Genomic DNA, 21911 nt, shown 5'->3' with positions numbered 1-21911 from the left:
ATGGGTACCACCGAGGAATCAATGACTTCCATCTGGCCTAACACCGTGCCCTCCCGCAAATACGTTTGACGATTAGCCAGATTTACGATGAGTACACGGTCTAGTAAGGGATCAGCGGTCACCAACACCTTCCCGGTAGTAACTCCCTTAACACGCGATAGATGCTCCGAGGGTTCGATCATCCAGGTGGCCTCCCCCAAATCAGCAGGTTCAATTTCCACCGGAACAATTGCCATCGGAGGGAGCATTCTACCTGTTTTGGTCACTACCCTAGGATGTGAGCTGCTTTCTAGCTCTTCGACCACTCCTCCAGCTAGACTCCCCAGAAACAACTCAGAGAGCTCCACGTCATAGTTGATCTGTAGCTTTCTAAATTGGCTAAGGAAATCATTCCCTAACAACAACTCGATGCCTTTCATCTTAAAACTACTATCAACCGACCGCTGGCTTGCTTTCCCTGGTGTTCGATTTCTAGCTCAATAGTTCCTAGCGGAGGCGCCTTTTGCCCATTTACCATCACTACCGACGGCCCGTCCCATTCTGAGCATTTCGCCTGTAACTTTCGTTGTAACTCAGGAGACGCTACTGACACCACCGCACCGGTGTCGATCACAGCTCGGATGTTCATCCCCTGACAGGTCACTACCTCCGTAATTAAGCGCGAAGAGTCTATAAGGAGAACCGCGGATTCTTCGGTTTCATCTTCATCCGTGGAGACCATGCCGACGTTCATCTGGTCATTTTCTCGGGTCTCACGACTATTACCTCGCCCGTCGTCCCTCTTCTTTCGCCCCTCATCTCCTCGCCACCCATCTCTTCTATCGTCTTTCCGGTCATCCCTTCGACTCTCTCTCCTGCCTTCCTGCGGATCACCTCTTCCCCCATCCGGCCTGTGACGCACCTGCTCTTTTTTCTTGTCATTCACTTTTTCCGCCTCACAATAGCGAGCAATATGGCCACCTTTCCCACACCTATGACAAATGGGTTTCTCATCCACCGTCGAAGATGCAAACGAGACTGAGTTTTGCGGCGACCTCGCTCCATCTCGTTTACCGGATGACCCGGAAAATTTGGACGCTCGCTTCAGCTCAGCGAGTTCAGCTTTTAATTCGAGAACTAGTTCTCGAAGTTCGTCTTTCGTGTCTTGCCTAGGTGCTGTACCACCCTTCGCGGCGCCCAAGACGCTGATGGCCCAGTCCGGTCGAATCGCTAATTCTGCGGCCACAGTATGTAGCTTTAGGGCTGCTAGAAATTCCGTGGACGTTTTTGGACTAACAATCCAAATTTTCTCCAATAAGGTGGGTTTCAATCCCCTAAAAAGATAATCCACCTTCGCTTCCTCCGTCATACCAGGATCTACTTTCTGACATAAGTTGATGACGTCGTAAAATTATTCTATCCCCGACTCCTCTGTCCCCTGCTTTCTCTGCCGTAGCCTAGCCTAGGCTGTTTCATTTTACACTTTTTTTTGAATTTTGCGGGGGACGTTTAATACAGTCATGCTTCGAAGTTTCTTTAGCAGGCTAATCGGTCTATATCCTTCTATTTCTTTTTGATGGAGGGGATACTTTGGTGCCTACCGTACCCCTTTATGCTATTCCTATTTCTCTTTCTTTGCAACCCGCGAAAAAGGTGCAACATTAAATGTAGGAAAATTAACTGAAACGTAGAGGAAGAGAAGAATGGAAAGAAAACGAGGGTATGGTAGGCACCATAGTATCCCTTCCGTCCAAACAAAATGAAAGGATATAGACCCATTTGCCTGCTAAAGAAACTTGCAAGCATGACTGTATATCTTGCACCTAGGTAAGAAAATACATTCCGTGAAAAAAAAATTAATAGTTTTAGCAACCGCGCCGACGAAAAAACTGAAAAAACGGAACAAAATTTGCCTCTTTTTACAAAATGTTGGGTTCAATCAAATATTTTCAACCCGGCGCTTTATATGTGATTGATTATCATGTAATGAATAGAAGTATCAAATTTCGCTAAAAATAATCACATTAAAGACTTGCGGCATGAAAAATATGACATATGGCACCTAAGCGCTATAGAACATATGAAAGTATTGTCAAAGATGAGATTGTTTTTTTACGTCAGTTGGTTATCATGGCTTCTTCATTAAGAAACAAGGATTGCCTCATTGGTTACAGTCATCGTAAAAGTTTAGCTAATGCTTCAAAGTTGCCTACAAAAGGCGTTGTTTTGGCTCGCTTCAATTCAATTCAATTCAGGACGAAAAAAAAGTCAGCATATTGATATTTGTCGTGAAATCTTTGCAGAACTTTAAGTTGTTTGGGAAAGAGCTGGTATCCCAATTAAGGCAGATAATACCTGTGTGAATGACATTAAAATTTACACCACAGTTGGAAAGAAATTTTAAAGATACCAGTAGAAAACAGAAAAAAGATTTCGCTTAAGATAAAATTGTTTCCTTTAAAACGAGTCTCAACGAATTATTGGATTTGTCTCCAAAAGATGTCGAACAAAAGTTAAAAGCTTCTCACAACCCAAACGCTGCAGTTGATTTCAAATTTTTACTCGCACAAAGAGAAGTTCTACAACGGGGATTCATGGACAGAGTAGACGAAAAAGATATTGAAAGAGCTTCTAGAAAGCGAAAGAATTCTTTGACTCCAACCAATGTAGAGAGAGCCAATGAATCATCGTCTTTGAGTGAGGAATCTAAAATTGTAGAGTCCTCTTCATCAGGAGACACATTTAGTGATCTATCTCGTACTCCACGACCTGATTCCGTTACTCTTGAACTTCCCGCAAAGTCACTGTTGAAAGCAACCGGTCAAGCAGCTGATGCTCGGAATCAAAGTGTTAGAGATCACGACGCTATCGTCGCTTCAACTATTACAGCTGGAGGTGGAGATCTTCAACAAGTAACTCTATCTGTGGCAAGTGCGTCTCGCCAAAGAAGAGCAAACAGGCGTGAAATTTGTTCGCGGATAACTGAACAATTTGAAAAGCCTAAATTTGTCGTAGCACATTGGGATTCCAAATTAATCATGTTTGTATAAAATTTTTATGTAAAAAAGCAGATGTTGCCTAACAATGCTCGTATGTTTTACTTTATATTCAGGTATCTAAGTAGATTACTTGATGACAGAATTGCGATTTTGATTAGCGGATTCCCGCAACTTGAAAGTCCTAAACTGCTTGGAGTTCCAAAAATAAGCAATTCAACTGGTAGACAGCAGCACGATGTTGTAGTTAGATTGCTGGAGAAATGGGGTGTGTTAAAAGAAGTTTTTGCTCTCGTGTTTGACACTACCAGTAGTAATACTGGGCGCTTCCAAGAAGCAGCAACGTTCATTGAGAAAACTTTAGGTCATGCGGTGTTGTGGTTCGCTTGTCGCCATAATTTATTTGAAATTCATATACAACACGTAGCAGAATCAATATGCGGAAAACGTAACACCCCGTCTGAATCTATCTTCAAGCGGTTTCAAAAGGATTTTCCTGAATTGAACCAAGACATACAGGTGAAGGAATTAAATAACCTCGTCTTCCCTATAACTTTCAATTAACACGCATTGCATTATCATCAGGACTTGATTCTTTTTTATTCGGAAGGCGACATCGAAATGCAACAACTTGCCGATGAAGTGATTGAATGAGGCAGTGAATTAATAGAAAATGATACATTCCCTCGATCAGATTACCTCGAGTTACTCCAGTTAACAGTTATTTTTCTCGAAGGTTCGGTATTCCCATTTAGCATACGAAAACCAGGTAGTATTAAACGAGAACAACATAATAGGATTTGTAAAAAAAATAAATAATCATCATTAGGTGCGCATCATCACGCGTATGCAATTTATTTTTTTAAATCCAGCTGATATCGGAACGTTTTGAAATGACAGTAGAAGAAACCAGCAATGTCCATAAAATGGTGAATTTCATTGCACTTTTCCATACTCGTCCATTTATGCAATCAAGACTTGCATCGTTAGCTCCCGCAGTAGACCTGAGGTATCTTTCAAAGATGAATTGGTTAAAAAAAAAGATGAAACAGTGGGAAATGTCGCAATCAAATCTATTTGTAACCACTTATGGTACCTTACGGAGGAGTTAATTGTATTTAGTTTTTTTATGAAAGTCTTCCGAATGCATTGAGGGAAAGTATGGTCAAACAACTGCTAACTTTCAATCGTTCCAAAGATATGCCTCCCGGAAAACCAAAATTCCCATTAATTAACCCTGATGAGATTGATTACCCAAATCAACAAAATTTATTTGTTGGTGCCAAAAGTTGGCTTCTCTTTAATCTTCTCAACATTGACGGTGAGATGCTTGACTGGATGCAAGTACCAGTAGTTTATTGGTAAAAAATCAGCGGATACCGCAAATTAAAGGAAATCATGAGCGCATTCGAGGTCGTAACTGACTGCGCAGAAAGAGCGATCAAAATGATAACCGATTTCAAGGATGCTACTACAAATGTGGAGGAGCAGGAGTTTCTTCTAGTGGTAGTAGAAGAATATAGAAAAAGATTTGATGTCAATAGTAAATCTAGTCTAGGTAAAGCATAAAGTTATACCTCCTGCACTGCCGTAAAATACAATCACTAATAATTATTTTCATGGCGCAAGTCTTTAATGTGATTATTTTTTAGCGAAATTTGATACTTCTATTCATTACATGATAATCAATCACATATAAAGCGTCGGGTTGAAAATATTTGATTGAACCCAAGATATTGTAAAAAAAAGGCGAACTTTGTTCCTTTTTTTCAGTTTCTTCGTCGGCGCGGGTGCTAAAACTATTTTTTTTTTTTCACGGAATGTATTTTTTTACCTAGGCGCAAGATATATTAAACGTCCCCCGCAAAATAAAAAAAAAAGTGTAAAATGAAACAGCCTAGGGTTGGCCTGGCCAAATTGGATATTGACGGGTTTCATGGTCCTCAAGACCAAGCCCCAGAATTGAATAATGCAGGGTTGCCGGAGTTAGATGCCCCATTTCCCAATTTGGATGGTTTTATTGGGTTCGGTTAGGTATAGTTTTAAAAACGAAAATGATCCGTTGTCTGTCAACTGCTTTTGGGTGAAATCAGTTATATCCCTCACTGATTTGGAAAAAAGGGGAAAAAATAGGAAAAATGGGTTAGGTTAGTTTAGGTCAGGATAGGTTAGGGTATAGAAAAAAAATGCTTTGCTTATTTCTTTTGTTGAGAAATAGATGGAGCTAGCCGAGCTTGTAAGTCGGTCCAACTTTGGAACCGAGTGATTGGCTAATTCTGAACGCTAACCTAGGGGGTTGGGGGGATAGGGCAGCCAATTTTTTCCGTTCCTTCAGTGGTGAGAGGATCCAGTAGAAGATCATTATAGAAGCGTCCGATTTCAGTTTTGAGGGTACGAAAGGAATATTCGTCATAGTCAAAGACTACTGTCAGTCTATCCTCGTCATTTCTCAGGTTGGTCGCAGAAGACTAGTCTATAAGTATGGACGAATTGCGCCGTCACTTTTTCCCCTACCTAGATCAATACTTATCGACTAGTCAATTGTTAATTTCGTAACGTCGGCTGTCTGTAATAAAACCTGGTCAGCCATTTTGTGTTTTTAGCCGGGTATTTTCATACAGTTATTTTTTCTTTTACTTTGTTTTCCTCTTTTATTTTGAATTTATTTGGAAGATTTCTTAACAGTTTAACAGAAATAAGCTCTTAAAATCATAGTTAATTCTTGGATTTCAAGTAAACTTTGCTTAACTGAGTTCTTTAAATCCAGAATTCAAATATCCCATAGAGCTGTCAAATTAATTTTTTGCATTTTATCTGAATTCGTCTGCAGTTGTTTATTTTTCTTGCTTTTGATCAGGTTTTTCCATTTTTATTTTCATTTTGCTCCATTTTGTCTGGTTTCTTAAAAAGTTATATTCTGTATAGCATGACTGTATAATGTTCAGAATGGTAACGTCATGGTATAAGAGTAGATGGTAGAACCACCCTGTTGGATTTGGCCGTAAGGGCTTGTCATAGCTTTTTGAGGGGGTGTTTCAAAGTGAGATCACCCGGTGGGTGGGAGAGGGGGAGAGGGAAAGTGCGGACGTGCCAGAAAACGGTAACAGTGCAGCAACTGCCACCACGCGTAGCGTTGCTGAACTAGGCAAGCGTTTGGGAGGTTTGCTATCACTACCTGTCAGTTGTCACTCTTTGGCAGTGTCACTCTGGACTCTGGTTTCACTTGTGTTTATTTATATTTATTGTTGTTTTGCTGTACTTTTTACTGGAAAATTCACGATAAAATAGGTAACGTTAGCCAAATTAAAATTTTGGAAAAAAAGTTATGTGCGAGTCTCTTTTTAAACATTTGTATTGACAGTTGTATCTTGTTGATTTTGCTTGGTGCCTCATGACACTCCGCAGTTGCTTATCTTCCTCTCTTAATAACCGCTTAAATTCCTTCATCTGACATGCAGGACATTGGCCCTTAATTTCTTTTTGGCACAATCTGCAGGCACTCGGTGGGATTATACTGTATTTCCTTTTTTGTTTTGTTGCCGCTGGTTGTTTCGGACTAATTTAAAGAAAGAAGATAAAATTAAGTAATACAAAACGAGTAAAATCAAATTCGTACAAATACCTCTGTGGAGCAGCAATGCTTCCCTCAGGATTCTCATTCTCTGGAATTTCATTCATTGTATCCACTAAGACATCTGCAGCTGGTGAAAGAACGGAAATCAGGTCAACCTCACTTGCTGGTTTATTGACAGTCGGGTCCTGTAGTTGCTCTGGACTAAATTGAGGAAAGAAGATAGAATGAAGCAATACAAAACGAGTTAAATCAAATTCGTACAAATACCTATGTGGAGCAGCAATGCTTTCCACAGGATTCAGCTGCTCCTGCTCGCAGTAGCCATCTTCAAGTTGTTGGGGATGGGAAGTCAGGTCAACCTCACTTGCTGGTTCATAGACAGTGGGAGTCAGTATTTGCTCTTGACTATATTAAAGAAAGGAAAATGATTAAACATTGCAATACCAAAAAAAAAATTAATTCATATACCTGTGTGGAGCTGATAAGCTGTCCAATTGCTCACGTTCGCAATAGCCGTTCTCAACTGGAGATGGATCAGAAATGCGGTCATCCCCACTTGCTGGTGCATTGACAGTAGGAGTCACTAGTTGCTCTGGACTATAGTCAAGAAAAAAACAATGATGAAGAATTACAATAAAAAAAATACGTAACATTTCATATACCAGTGTGGAGTAGAAATGCTTTCCTTATGATTCAGTTGCTCATGCTCGCAATAGCTATCCTGATCTTGTGATGGATTGGAAATCAGGTCATCCTGGCTTGCACATTCATTGACAGAAACAATCAATACTTTCTGTGGACTAAATTAAAGGAAAAAAAAATAAGAATAAGAAAAACAAACACAACGACTAAGGAAACTCAATCTTTAAGACAACGAAGGGCTGGGAAAAACCTCCCAAACGTTTGCCTAGTTCAGCAACGCTACGCGTGGTGGCAATTGCTGCACTGTTACCGTTTTCTGGCACGTCCGCACTTTCCCTCTCCCCCTCTCCCACCCACCGGGTGATCTCACTTTGAAACACCCCCTCAAAAAGCTATGACAAGGCCTTACGGCCAAATCCAACAGGGTGGTTCTACCATCTACTCTTATACCATGGTAACGTCAACATTTTCCTTTTTTTCTTATACAGATGAAAGATTGCATATATTGCTATCAAAGAATGTCATGCACAATCTGTCAAAGATGTTTTATATTGCTTCATTTAATTTTTTCATAACTGTAAGTATTATATGGTCTATTTACATCACTAGCTGTTAGGAACGATTAAAAATAATGTTTCTCAATTTGTTTTCTTGTTTAGATCATATTTGTATTTCCATGAAACAACATTATACACCAGCTAAGGATTAAGAAGATGTTTTTTCTACTGCTTCACATTTTATTTTATAATTGTAAGTATTATGGTCTATTTTATCACTAGCTGTCAGGGCTGGAACGACAAAAAATTTTATCAATTTTTTTCTTATTTTCATCATAATTGTATTTCTGTATAGCAACATCATACACCAGATGAGTATGATGAAGATGTTTTTCAAATGCTTCACTTAATTATTTCAGTAAATTCAGTATTTAAGTAATCTGTAAAACACATGATAGAACTAGCCATTCTAACGAGATAGCAGTATCGAACGCCAGATGGCGAAGTTGTAACCCCTTTTCTTCTTCTTCTGATTGGCTCTTGCCCGGGGAAAGGATAGGGAATTTGACAGATCCTCTCGCCTTCATGCTAGGTGATACAAGTTTACAGACCTTTACCATTAAGTAGGCCTTGCAATTACAGACGATTATGAAAAATGGCGTCTATTCTTGAGAATAATGATGTAATGAATTCACCTGAGAAGGAAAAAATAAAAAAGAAAGACGATCGAAAAACCTTAAAAAAAGGCTTCAGTAAGCCTAAATTTAGATCATATGGGAAAAACAAACAGTCAAATAACTTCAACACAAACAAACATAGAATGTCTAGGCTTCTTTTCCTAGTATGGTTTTTCGTTAAGTTGTTTGGGTTTTAAACTTAATTTAATTATTTGTTATACAAGCAAATCAGATGTCAAGAGATATTAATGCACAGTTTCTGATATTTTCCTATTTCCCAAATGAAAGTGTTGGGAGCACTGGATGTTGGAGTTTTGGAGAGACAACGAAGCAACTCATAAAAAAGTCAGACTCAAAAAACTTCTTAAAGTACTGGGAAAAAATATTTTCATTAATGGAAGGTAAATAGGATTACTTTTCATTTAACTATTTCAACTGTTCATAATATATTTAACTTCAGGAAAGCGTAAAGCAAATGAACCTGTGGAAGTAGAGCAGTGTCATAGCACTGCGACTAAGTTTTCTACTCTTCAAGATGATGTTCCTGAGTCTGACAATGGAGACAATGCTGAAAATAATCATGCTGATAGTGATAATGATTGTTATCCCGTAGATGATAATGCTGATGGAATAAGTCTACCTACAGAGCATGGGGAGATTACTACCGCTGAAGCAGATGTTTGTGACCAGAATAACACAATTTTTGATTTTGCTTTCAATGTTGGAGCAGATGGTGTTGTAACTCTTTCAAATGAAGCTCAAGGTAATAATTCGGTAATGTTGAAAATATTATTTAGATTAACATATTTGCTTTGTTGTAGCTCAATTAATACAGATGCAGGAACCATTAGGAGTTTTGTTACAAGAAGGCGAGCTAAACCCTCAGTTTGTGTTGGGTAATCTAAAATTGAATAGATCGATGTTTTCAAAACATGTAAAACAAAATATTTACAATTATTTAGGTATGCTTGATGATTGGCAGCAAACCGTTCAAGGTAAAGATATCGATGCTATCCCAGTTAGTGTATCAGGTAACGACTTGCGTTTTAAGTTGTTTTATAAATATTGCATATTGTAATGTTTTATTTATACAGATGTTGCACTTGGAGACCCAATTGCCATCCCTTCTCTTATGCCAGAAAAGAGAAAAAAGAAGTCTGGAGGCGCAATTGAATCGAAAAAAGCACGAGCTTTCTGTCATCTGTTGAACAAACTGTAGGACGCCCCATTCAAACTTCTGCCTGTGTTGCTCACGCTCCGAAAAGTAATCAGCCTCCGCAACGCCCCACCCAAATTCCTATAGAGGTTGCCGAAACTTCAGCAAGTGTTTCCCAAACTTCGACATATTTTGCTCATACCAGGGCAAGTGCCCTGTACGCGTAAAACTCTTATTTTAGTTCTTGTTTTACAGCCAATAGAAAGGCAAATGTTGGTGAAGTGTGAAGGTGCTTGTGACCAATGGTTTCATAAAAAGTTAGTGTATACAATTAATCCAATTATTAAAGTTTGGATTAATTATTTTACTATGAATGATTAGATGTGTAGGGTTTCCGGCTGTTGACGAAAACGAAATATTCGTTTGCCCTGATTGCCGGTCTGATATTCAAAAATAATTTTGAAAACAATTTTGGTGATTACTATTAACAAAAAAGAAGTTGAAGAAAGCAGATTCTTCAGTTTGATGATTAGTCGACATCCCTCTTAACCAAGAAATATACAGTCATGCTTGGAAGTTTCTTTAGCAGGCTAATCGGTCTATATCCTTCTATTTCTTTTTGATGGAGGGGATACTTTGGTGCCTACCGTACCCCTTTATGCTATTCCTATTTCTCTTTCTTTGCAACCCGCGAAAAAAGTGCAAAATTAAAAGTAGGAAAATTGACTGAAACGTAGAGGAAGAGAAGAATGGAAAGAAAACGAGGGTATGGTAGGCACCATAGTATCCCTTCCGTCCAAACAAAATGAAAGGATATAGACCCATTTGCCTGCTAAAGAAACTTGCAAGCATGACTGTATTTAATTATTGGGTTAACATTGATTTCATCATGAATGATTGAATGAATACAGGTTCTTCGTGTGAGTTATTCACGTACCCAATGCTCACCGTATAAGTTTCCTTTCCTTTTTCGTAAGGATTTACATGTATCTTTGTTAACATAGCCATTTATGTACACGCTAATAAGCACCGCCGACGGGCGCGATTGTGTTATTGATGAACATATTGGCTTTTCTTCCCCAATACAATCTCCGCCAAATTCAATTGCCCAAAAAAGTTGCCATAATCTTTTACGCATTTTCTTATTCGGCCATTGATGTTCTGTTTTTAAAATTCAATTCACACTTGGTTAGACGCATTTTTTTGGAGTTTACATGTCCTATATAATATATAAGGGAGTCTATATGTTTGCCCGGGCTGATTGCTGCCGCCGGGTATGTTGAGAGCGCTAGACTCTCTTTCCCATTATCCGTTGAAAAAAATTATTTTGTCCCACTTATTTTCTTATATTCCGTTATCAGATTGTGTACAAGATAAATAGGCAAATTCTTCCTCCAGCGCACATAGTTTCTCTCATGTGTATCGATGGATTGCCTAACGCACAGTCAAAAGTGTGTATCTATCTAATTGGTGGTTCACTCGCGAGATAAAAAAATTCGGTGGAAGAACGTAATGTCTCTGATGAACACAAGGTCCTCCAAACCTTTTTCCGTTCAATTAATTGAAAGGAATTTGATCCAATATTAAACAATACGCACGTTAAAAATGTTTTTTTCTATAGATTTTCTGAAAGTGTATGCATATTTGATTTCCATCTGATTGGACCTCTCCATATACAATCGAGCACGCGCCATGGAGTGGTACGAAATAAAATCCCGCGGTCGTGTTATCTTCATTTTTTTCTATTCACAACAACAACACCGTGTTGTTGTGTCTACTGGTGTTTTCTATAAGTGCTCACCCCTGTACATCTATCTACCTATCAAAACCTCCACTGGCAGATGAATCGATTATTTCTCCTTTTTGGCCTTGGCGCTTCTATCAAGTGGAACATACACACACCAACTATAAATGAGTTGGGGAGAGTTGGCTGGGTTCTAAAACAGCAGAAAATGTATAACACATGTAGACAGAAACTGAAAAATTCCCCGTGCCAACTACACGGACAGCAAATAAACGAAGAAGAAAAACATAAGGGGCAATATCGACCATATGGCGCTCACCTGGAGCTTTTGAGCCCCGATTTTTGTGCTGTTGGCGTCGATGCTCGATTTTCTGTTACGCTCCTTCTACTCGGAATGGGCGTATGAAATAAAACGGAAAGTCAAAAATCAATTTCATTCCATAATATTTTTTTGCTTCAGTCGGTTGATTACAATTGTGCGCTTGATCGATGAAACGAATAAAACAAGTGTTTTGTTCTTTTGGTCTTTTCTACGTTTTTTTCGCATTCAATTATTCAGAAAAAGGAACAAGCTTTAGGAAAGATATTGATTCACGTAAAATCCAAAGTGTTTTTATCTACAGTTTAGGCGTTATAAATGATTCCGTTTTTAACTGTACGGGAAGGAGTGGAAAAGAGCTCGCATATGGAAACTTATCATCTAATTGCTTTCCTATTTATCTCAATCTTTATAAAGGTTTATTTTTTAACCATCCTCCCTTCAAGAGGAACATGCAATGCCAAAGAAATCGACAAAAATCTGTCATTTTTCTCGCCATTATCTCGGGGTTGCTACTATCCGGGAAGAGCTGGGGGATAGAGTTGGGAGGTGTCACGTCGCACTCCCCGAAACTACTCATTAATGAAACAAAAACACGTAATATAATTTTTTTTAAACTCTGCATTTTTCACTGATCTCTATCACACAATATATAGCAATCGCATTCTTATCCATCAAACTCATCTTCAGATTCCGTTCCCTGATCGACATCATCATCTTCCGTACTTCCGCTATCACTTTCAGGTTCTCTTTCATCCAACTCATCTTCAGTTTCCGTTCCCTGATCGACATCATCATCATCCGTACTTCCGCTATCAGTTTCACCGTAATATTCGCAAAGGTTACGTATTAGACCGAGAGCCTGCGACGGTTAGGGGTAATTTTTTTAACAAAAGGCAGACCGCCAAAAATATTTAAGTTAAGGTATTTTATCGGCTGAAATGCAAGTCTGCCCTGCCGCAGAGGGTTCCCCTGGGCGGTACCGACTCCCGAAGTCGGCGGGAAATGCCCAAGTTGGGCAAAATTTCAAGACGGATAAGATTTTCACTAAAAAAAGAGCGTGAAAAGTTATACCTAAACCGCTCAGACCAGACGAAAAAATCGGGTTCCCAATACCGACCAGACGCAGGTGTGTAACGGTTTTCCCCCTGTCAAATTCCTTTATGAATAGTGGCAACGTCGCATTGACGGCGGCAAATTCAAAAATTTCATGTTATTTTTTTAGTACTCGAATGATTTCTGTAATATAACATTTATTTTGGTTGTAATTATAATATTCTGAAATTGAATGAATACATAATAGCAACTCGCAACACATTACTGTCATCTAAAGCTTTATTATTTTATTATTTTGCCGATTCAGAAGCCGAAAATGGGTGTTTCTATAATTTAACTCCACAAAAACCAAAGTAAGTCACAATCAGTAGTTAGTACAAGAGCATGTCATAACCGTTCTCGATGGAAACTGAAATAAAAGCTTAATATTCGTTTTCTCCTCCTCGCGAAGGAAAGATTGCATAATAACATTCAAACATTAACGAATATGACAACTAATAGCTAATACAAGAGCTGCTCCAACAATGACGTCAAGTTATCGGGCCGGGAAAAGGGAAATTTAGGCTAAAAAAAAACAAAAAACAAAATAACAAAAAACCTAAAACAAAAAAAAAAATGATGTGACGGGATCCTATTTGATGATGACTTATTCACATCTTAGCTTTCATGTTCATAAGACGATCAATAACAGAGAAGATTGATTTTCCCGTGACGTCGTCACCAACGTTCCGATCGCAGTTTTGTTATTACAAAATTGTTGGTCTATATTCACCATGTAGCCGCGTCTCTGTTCAATATTTCACTTCTTAAGCTACTACACCCAACTAGGTATGGGGCGATGAACGTGACGAAAAACTGACTGAAAAGATAGCCAAATAGGCAAGGGAGGAATGGGATTAGGCCAAAGGATTTGTGGCAAAAGAAAATCAATTAAATTAGCCCGACTTTTCACTTACAGGATATACTTTGTGGGTGGACAAAACGTGAGCTAAGCTTATTCGACGTCAATGGCAACATACTTCGTCCGCTCATCCCGTTTGGCTGATCGGTATACCTATACTGACAAAACACATCAAATCTACCTGTGTGTTTGTGCTCATTTATTTCGAACGTTGAGCAATGTGATCCTCGGCATGATTGGTTAAATTATTAGTTGACGATTGCAAGTCAATTAAACGTCAAACAGCTGTTAGTAAAATAACAAACAAAGAGAGCAGCTGATAACAACAACTGCTTTTCGTTTCTGCTATGGAAAGAACAACAGTGCGAGAATAGAAAAGAAAATTCAATGAAAATTGGTTTATCCGTTTGAAGATGGATTCCATGTGTCACTCTGTGTGGTATACGCTAATATTCAAGACTTTAGCGATATTATTCAAAACGGGAAAATTTCCCAAACAGCAGGAACCAGTCTCCGCTTGTGTGTTTCCCATTTTCTTTGCTTTGATTTGCCGTGAGAGCACGTCAAAATGTATTCGCTAGTGACTGCCTCCTCCCAACTCCTTTCGACTGGCAAGTCAAGCCCGCGGCTGTCAAACTGAAAGCTAATTGAATCGGAACCGGATCCTGCCGACGTGTCGTTTTTTGGCTTCGCAGAACGTTGCCTCACCCGTGGCTTAGATTGTCAACAATTCGTGAGATACTGCCAAACATAAACAACGGCACATCAATGCGTGGCAACGATGAGTGTCAGCAGGAATAGGGCCATTGGATTAAGGACTAAGCTTATCTGGTGACGATAAAGAAATTATGAATGCCGTAATTAATGACGTAATTAAATTAACGTGAAATGCCGTAATTTCGTTAAATGAAATTATCCCTTCCTTCGTTTGGGATTCTTCTAGGTGAAGAATACACTTTCTGTTAGGTTGACTTGCATTATTTTCCATTTTTAACTTCTCGTATCATCACATTTCCTTCTTGTCAAAAAAAATCTTTTACCAAGCAGACGAAGCTTTAGATGCCAGTAATGTGTTGCCAGTTGCTATTATGTATATTGCTATTATGTTAGGCTATAGGTATACCGATCAGCCAAACGGGATGAGCGGACGAAGTATGTTGCCATTGACGTCGAATAAGCTTAGCTCACGTTTAGTCCACCCACAAAGTATATCCTGTAAGTGAAAAGTCGGGCTAATTTAATTGATTGTCTTTTGCCACAAATCCTTTGGCCTAATCCCATTCCTCCCTTGCCTATTTGGCTATCTTTTCAGTCAGTTTTTCGTCACGTTCATCGCCCCATACCTAGTTGGGTGTAGTAGCTTAAGAAGTGAAATATTGAACAGAGACGCGGCTACATGGTGAATATAGACCAACAATTTTGTAATAACAAAACTGCGATCGGAACGTTGGTGACGACGTCACGGGAAAATCAATCTTCTCTGTTATTGATCGTCTTATGAACATGAAAGCTAAGATGTGAATAAGTCATCATCAAATGGGATCCCGTCACATCATTTTTTTTTGTTTTAGGTTTTTTTGTTATTTTGTTTTTTTTTAGCCTAAATTTCCCTTTTCCCGGCCCGATAACTTGACGTCATTGTTGGAGCAGCTCTTGTATTAGCTATTAGTTGTCATATTCGTTAATGTTTGAATGTTATTATGCAATCTTTCCTTCGCGAGGAGGAGAAAACGAATATTAAGCTTTTATTTCAGTTTCCATCGAGAACGGTTATGACATGCTCTTGTGCTAACTACTGATTGTGACTTACTTTGGTTTTTGTGGAGTTAAATTATAGAAACACCCATTTTCGGCTTCTGAATCGGCAAAATAATAAAATAATAAAGCTTTAGATGACAGTAATGTGTTGCGAGTTGCTATTATGTATTCATTCAATTTCAGAATATAATAATTACAACCAAAATAAATGTTATATTACAGAAATCATTCGAGTACTAAAAAAATAACATGAAATTTTTGAATTTGCCGCCGTCAATGCGACGTTGCCACTAATCATAAAGGAATTTGACAGGGGGAAAACCGTTACACACCTGCGTCTGGTCGGTATTGGGAACCCGATTTTTTCGTCTGGTCTGAGCGGTTTAGGTATAACTTTTCACGCTCTTTTTTTTAGTGAAAATCTTATCCGTCTTGAAATTTTGCCCAACTTGGGCATTTCCCGCCGACTTCGGGAGTCGGTACCGCCCAGGGGAACCCTCTGTGGCAGGGCAGACTTGCATTTCTGCCGATAAAATACCTTAACTTAAATATTTTTGGCGGTCTGCCTTTTGTTAAAAAAATTACCCCTAACCGTCGGAGGCTCTCGGTCTATATAATATCGCGACTGTTAGAATCTGTGCTGGTCTCACAAAACCAGTGGTCGCAATCATCCAACAAGCGACTAAGCCTCTGAATTTCTGGATGCATAAGAAATGCTTTTCCCCTCATTAAAAGATATTCACTATGAAGGTGCATATTAAATTATTTTTCCAGTTTTTTTTTTTGGCGTCAACCAACCCAGTTTCAAAACTCTTCATTTCTTCTTTCACTTGCAAAATTTCTTCCCTGCTTCTGTTAGTTAGCATCCAGGCATCAACCAAGTTGAAATTGTCTTGGAATGATACTATATAATAAGATTTGTTTTACATGTTAGGTTTTATATTATGGAATAAGTGGTGTTGTCGTACTATCATATGCAGACTGCCATGGAAAAACGCCCCGGTAACAGTCGTCCATGGAAACCACACCTCCATCTAGCTGCGAATTTATAACGGCAACAAGTTTCGTAGCCTTTTCAACGTATTAGCCCATCTGCTTCCTAAGCTGTATTCGCTGTTTGGAAGCATCTATGAATAACGTGGACAAGTTAATTATTTTGACCACATACAGACGTGAATATATCATTACCAGTGTCCTTTGAAATGCGATTCTAGATATTTTTAATAATAAGATGTATGCCTTCCAAATTTTTTTGAGAAACTGATAGTGGAGTTTTCGCCGAAATTCTTTTGTCTAGTAAAAATTGGATTTGTTTATAAAGAGGATGCTAGTTTAAAGACATATAAAATAATGTACTTAGACATTTTCGTACTTCGACTTTCAGTTGTTGAAGTATTTCCGGTAACTTCATCAGAATGTCTCCATCAAGGTCGCTTATAGTTTTTCTCTTGTTTTCTTGTAATTGTTCTATTACTAACTTGCTCTGAAAAGTTCATTATATGACTATTAGACTACCAATATGATTAAAAGATGTAATTCAACTTTGTTTAATTTGCCATATCATAAGATTCTTTCAATTTCTGGCTGCGGGCCAATGATTCTTGAGTCGGAAATCCAGATTTAACAATTTCGTTGATCTGTTTTAAGCACTGAAGCATTTCTCCTTTAACCTTTGAATAAAGAAATTTGGAAATTCCAGCGCAAGAGCTGTCAACTTAAAGTATTAACTAACCTCCTTTAGTTTGTCATCTATCGAATTTTGTAAGAGCAACAGTTAATCTTTCCGTTTATTTATAAGTCTCTGAAACTCGCGCTCATAACGAACAGAACTTTCTTCCGCCTAAATTTCGAAAATACAATTATTGAGAAAAGGTTACGGAAAAATATATTTACTGATTTCAAAAATTTTTTCAACAGCTTTGGCATTACCTCTTCTTTCTCTATGTTTGCGTATATCATTGCCAACGTTAAATGATCGCGACGGTCTGAATGAAGGAAAAAATGCCATTATGTTTTTACATTGAAAGAAGAAAAACGGTTACCAGTATTAAATAATAAGCTTACTGGATCTACCCATGTGCTTTGTGATACTACTATATCTGGCCATTTTTGAATTGGTTTGTTCTGTTGTCTCACCAGTAGTCAGGCAAGCACCTTTTAACCAGTGTCCAGAAAACAAAATCTGAAATGTAAAATGTAAGTAAATTTAAGAACACACGGAGAAAGATAAACAAATTAATATACCTGACAATACCACGCATGAGTTTTCCCATGCCAGCGAGAGAGGAAAGGTTGCATGTTTTTGGTATGGCATTTGAATTCTTCCAATTCTTCGGAAATGTCGGCAGCGAAGGACCAGTATTGGCATACCACGTCATAGCAGAGAAATTTACATCCGCTCCGATACGCGAAATCATGTAGATAGTGAACATGGCGATATGTCTCGCCCTTGAGCATATCGACCGCTCTCAAGAGATAGCCATGCCGGCAGGTACAGAAAACCCCACCGGTTTCTGACAGGCCTTTTCTTCCTATGGCGCCAGACTTTCCGGCTTTATAGGCGGCTCCCCCACACGTATCTTTCTCTACTTTTCCAATATGAATATATATACAGAGCAAAAGCAAAAAATGCAATATTTCTTTAAAGCATATTTTTGAAAATTTAACTAACCTTCGGTTTCACTTTATTTATTTTTTCCGCGTGAAGTTCAAATTCGGAATCACCGACGAACCCGACTCCAGGAAACAAATACGAAAGGCCGCATCTATTGATAAATGTATACTTCATTTATTCATAGCGCAAAAATTATGTAAATTTTAAAACTTACCCTTGAGCACTTAGCCAACGATAGAGCTTTATTATTCAATCTATGTGGATTGCCAAAGGGTTTTTTCCACATGCCTTGCAATTAAAGAGCTTACGCAGTCGTATTTCAACTTCAATTAAATGTTCCATTTGTTGAAAATATCTGTTGGACATTCCAAAGATATGCCGGTCAATAACATGAGACCGTCCGGCAAGTTTTGAGATTTCTCCTAGGGTATCAAGAAATTTTCGCTCTGAAGTTCCTGGCGTTTTGTGGGACAAATGGTTCCACATAACAAGCAGATTCATCGAGAATAAGTATGTTTTTGTATTGGGAGACCCAGGCCACCACCCAGAGGCAACGAAATCCGATTGTTTTGCTGATATGACTGCTGTACAGCTGGAACATTTAAATTCGGTCCATGTCAAATCAAAACGCCCTTTTAAAATTTTGAATTAATAAGTTGTCAGAACATACAGCGAACTTGAGATATTTACCTTCTTTTGTTATGACAGCAACTTTCTCAGGTCCACACTGAGCTCGCAAAATTCCATTTTCTGAACATGAAGCACATGTATTTGGGGCCACACAAGGCACAAAAACATGTAGATTAAAGAAAAAATCAGTTAAAATAACTTAAAAAAATAAAATGTAAAATACCTTGGTTGATCAATCCTCCATTACAATCAACAAACTGTGTTGGCAAAAGAACTTTGGAATGCATCTCACTGAAGAAGGTGCGATGATGAAATGGAGAAGTTAAATGTTTTCTTTGGTCGCACTCATAGCAATAGCTGTCAAGGCAAGCTGTGCATTTGATGTAGAACCTTAATTCAACAAAGCATTTGCTGCATCTGTTTTTAACAAAGGCGTGAGAACCAACAAAAGACAGGTAAAACTCTTCTTTGCAATTATCCCAGTCGCACACTTGATCAGATATCCTCTGTCTCCAGGTCTTACGTGTTCTTTCATTTTCATTGTAACTGTTCAGGGGTGATGTAGACAATTCAACTTCTGCACTTAATAATTCCATTGCTTGAACTTCGCTCTCCAACATGATTCTTCTTTATAGGTTTATGCTTACATCACTTGCACAGAACAAAGCTTCAGCGGTAGGTTCTTGATCACCCACTTCCAAGATTACTTCAGCAATTTCTTTATTTTGCTCGACTACTTCAGCAGATTTTTCATTTTTTTCGGCTTGCCCAATCTTAATTGGTTTTTTACTTTTTTTGGCTTTGGTTGCCTTGTCAACTTTTTGTTCTTTTCGTATTTTGTAATTACCTAATTTAAACATTCCTGTCCCAGCGAAAGGCTGTTTCAGCCTTTTCAATTTTGCAGCTTCGTTCCCACGCTTTCGACGAGCGATGTACAGTGTCCTGCACAAAAAGGTGAACACCGATTTGTTTTGAAAAAGCCATCTGTGGGTAGAAAATATTAATAGTTTACCTTTTTAAGGAGATGTAGAGCGGTTTTGGCGCAAAATCATTATAAGGGGAGTTGTAATTATTTTGCGAATTAAATAATCATTAATCGCCTATAAATACTTTTTTCAAAATTTTAAATATTATATATCTCATCAAAATTTTATTTAACTATATTCATTAGTTAGATTTGCTCTGAATACTATTAACGCATACAAGCTTTGAACGCGGAACTCCGGTGTTTCCGACGAAAACGTATCCAATAAGCCACTAACAATTTAGTAACAAATAGCTAGCATACTGATAAAAATAATTTTGTGTTTCCATATGCTACCCGATTACCCGACCTGATAATGACAATAACGAGTAAGGGAAAGACTCTATTTTGTATTGCAAAAATTGTTCTACTTAGCCGGGGGGTAGGGAGTCTACCGATGATACAGTCTACACTTTTTTCCAGACATTTAATACCTAGGGAAAAAAAGTGTCTGGACTGACATTACCCAACCCCCCTTATGATGATTTTGCGCCAAAACCACCCTACCTCTCCTTAAAAACGTAAACTATTAATATTTTCGACCCACAGATGGCTTTTTCAAAATAAATCGGTGTTTACCTTTTTGTGCAGGATACTGTACTTCAAAAGCGAATTAGCACTCCGCATTTTATTTTCTACCTTCCCCATGTTGATTTAAAATTTTAAAGTGATTTTGAGCGTCCGTCTGCTGTCAAGTCTGTCAAGACCAGTGTTACTAGGGTTACCTGTGCCGACATAATCTAGACGAAGCTTATCGACTAGACCATAAGCATCGCCAAAAGTGACGGCGCAATTCCTTCATACTTATAGACTAGTCGTCTGCGACCATGTTGTCATTTCTTCGGGCTTCCGCGAGGGTGAAGTCATCAACAGCGACTCCCTAGTTTTTTATTTGCTTTTTCCATGGCCTTTTGTAAGATCCTTAGAGGGTATCCGTGATAGTGAAACCGATCTAAAAGAATTTCTGCTTCATGCAAAAAATCATTTTGGAAAGTACAATTTCTTTTGAGGCGGAGCAGATGAGCATAGGGAATCGATTTTTTCGTCGCCAAGGTGTGATGGGACTTCAAGTGGATAAATTGGCTTTCTTCCAATGGTTTTTGTATAATTTGGTAGAGATGATCCCATCGGCTCCTGATAATTCCCTACAAAATTTTTTGCAAATGAATCCCGCGATGCAAAACGGGCCGTTGAGTCACGGTGATGGCCGACATCTTGGCTTCTATTCCTGAGCATTACGCAGAAGATAACTCGCGTCAATTACTGACATCAAACGTACTCATTCATCACGGCGACGCACCGAACATTGATTTCGTCGCTAAGATCGGTGGATGGGTAAAGAATTTCGGAGCAGTCTCGGGATTTGGTGCGTTGTCAGTACTGGCCGTGAGAATTTGCGGAATCGGTTCGCTACTACTCAAGGATTTCCCCCTCCTTTCCAAAATCCTCCAAATGACTTGTTTCAAAAAGCCTCCATTGGCCATCACCGCTGCATATCTACCCATGTCCATCGACGTACAACCAACAGCAGTGACCAACCCATCCCAATCCACCTTATCCGCATCGGCAGCAGTTCCCCCACGCCGTACGCGACCGCGCCAACCACAACCGCCACACACGACTCAGGAAGGCGAGGCCTTCTTACCACGTAGACCACGATCACAGCCACGAAGAGTCGAATAAAATTGCCATAGTGTCGTTTTTCATCACTAGTACCTTTCCTTTTCCCTTATAATTTCGCCGCTGTGTACCTATAATCAATGTGCTCCAATTTGTTTACTTTCCTTAAAACCCTCTTCTAGACTCAATAGCAGATTTTTTTGGTGTCGGATTGTCCATTTTCAAACCATGTTTCATTTTTTCGTCTCCTAAGTAGAAACGGGTCGTCAAAGGAAGTTACAAAGGAGAATGTAAAAGAGATCAAACGTATACGCACCCCCCAAAAAACAAAAACAAAAACAAAAACAAAAAAGCACTGTAAGAATACTATCGAAGGATATGCCGGCTGAATGGTTCAACTCGGGAGCACGACAAATAGACGAAGTCTAATCCAGGAAACTGAAACGTCGTACCCGTGTCATCAGCGTAGGATTCACACATCATTCGATGAAATTAAAATACAGAAGCTGGGACTGTTTGTTGCGGGACGCAACAAAAGAGAAGGGGGGGTGATGTAAAGAATCGATATCTTAACTTACAAAGAACCTTGAGAGTTCAACTTCTCAGGATAACACTTGTTATTGTCACAAAACAATACAGGAAGTTAACTCGAGAAAGACCCCTATTCGTGACCCTTAATCACATTGTCCATCTAGCTAGTCTAGAATATTCCCCTACTTGTAAC

The 21911-nt window shown here is 38.8% G+C and overlaps 1 protein-coding gene and 2 pseudogenes across 1 annotated transcript; 1 reads left to right on the top strand and 2 right to left on the bottom strand.

Moving 5' to 3' along the window:
• The first annotated feature begins 2109 nt into the window (after positions 1–2109).
• On the top strand, positions 2110–4544 carry LOC116923918 (annotated as a pseudogene).
• Positions 4545–6192: 1648 nt separating this feature from the next.
• LOC116926923 lies at positions 6193–7658 on the bottom strand. The gene is made up of 6 exons (XM_045180902.1): positions 7642–7658; positions 7212–7349; positions 7018–7146; positions 6817–6954; positions 6598–6750; positions 6193–6531 (listed from the first exon to the last, which is right to left on the bottom strand). Exons 1-6 carry the CDS (start codon positions 7656–7658, stop codon positions 6279–6281), a joined length of 828 nt encoding a protein of 275 aa, XP_045036837.1. The 3' UTR covers positions 6193–6278.
• Positions 7659–12251: 4593 nt separating this feature from the next.
• LOC123477520 lies at positions 12252–16795 on the bottom strand (annotated as a pseudogene).
• Between the last annotated feature and the right edge of the window lie 5116 nt (positions 16796–21911).

This window comes from Daphnia magna, unplaced genomic scaffold (assembly GCF_020631705.1).
Source record: "Daphnia magna isolate NIES unplaced genomic scaffold, ASM2063170v1.1 Dm_contigs074, whole genome shotgun sequence".
Lineage (NCBI taxonomy): Eukaryota > Metazoa > Arthropoda > Branchiopoda > Diplostraca > Daphniidae > Daphnia > Daphnia magna.
This window is presented reverse-complemented; position numbering and strand designations above follow the sequence as displayed.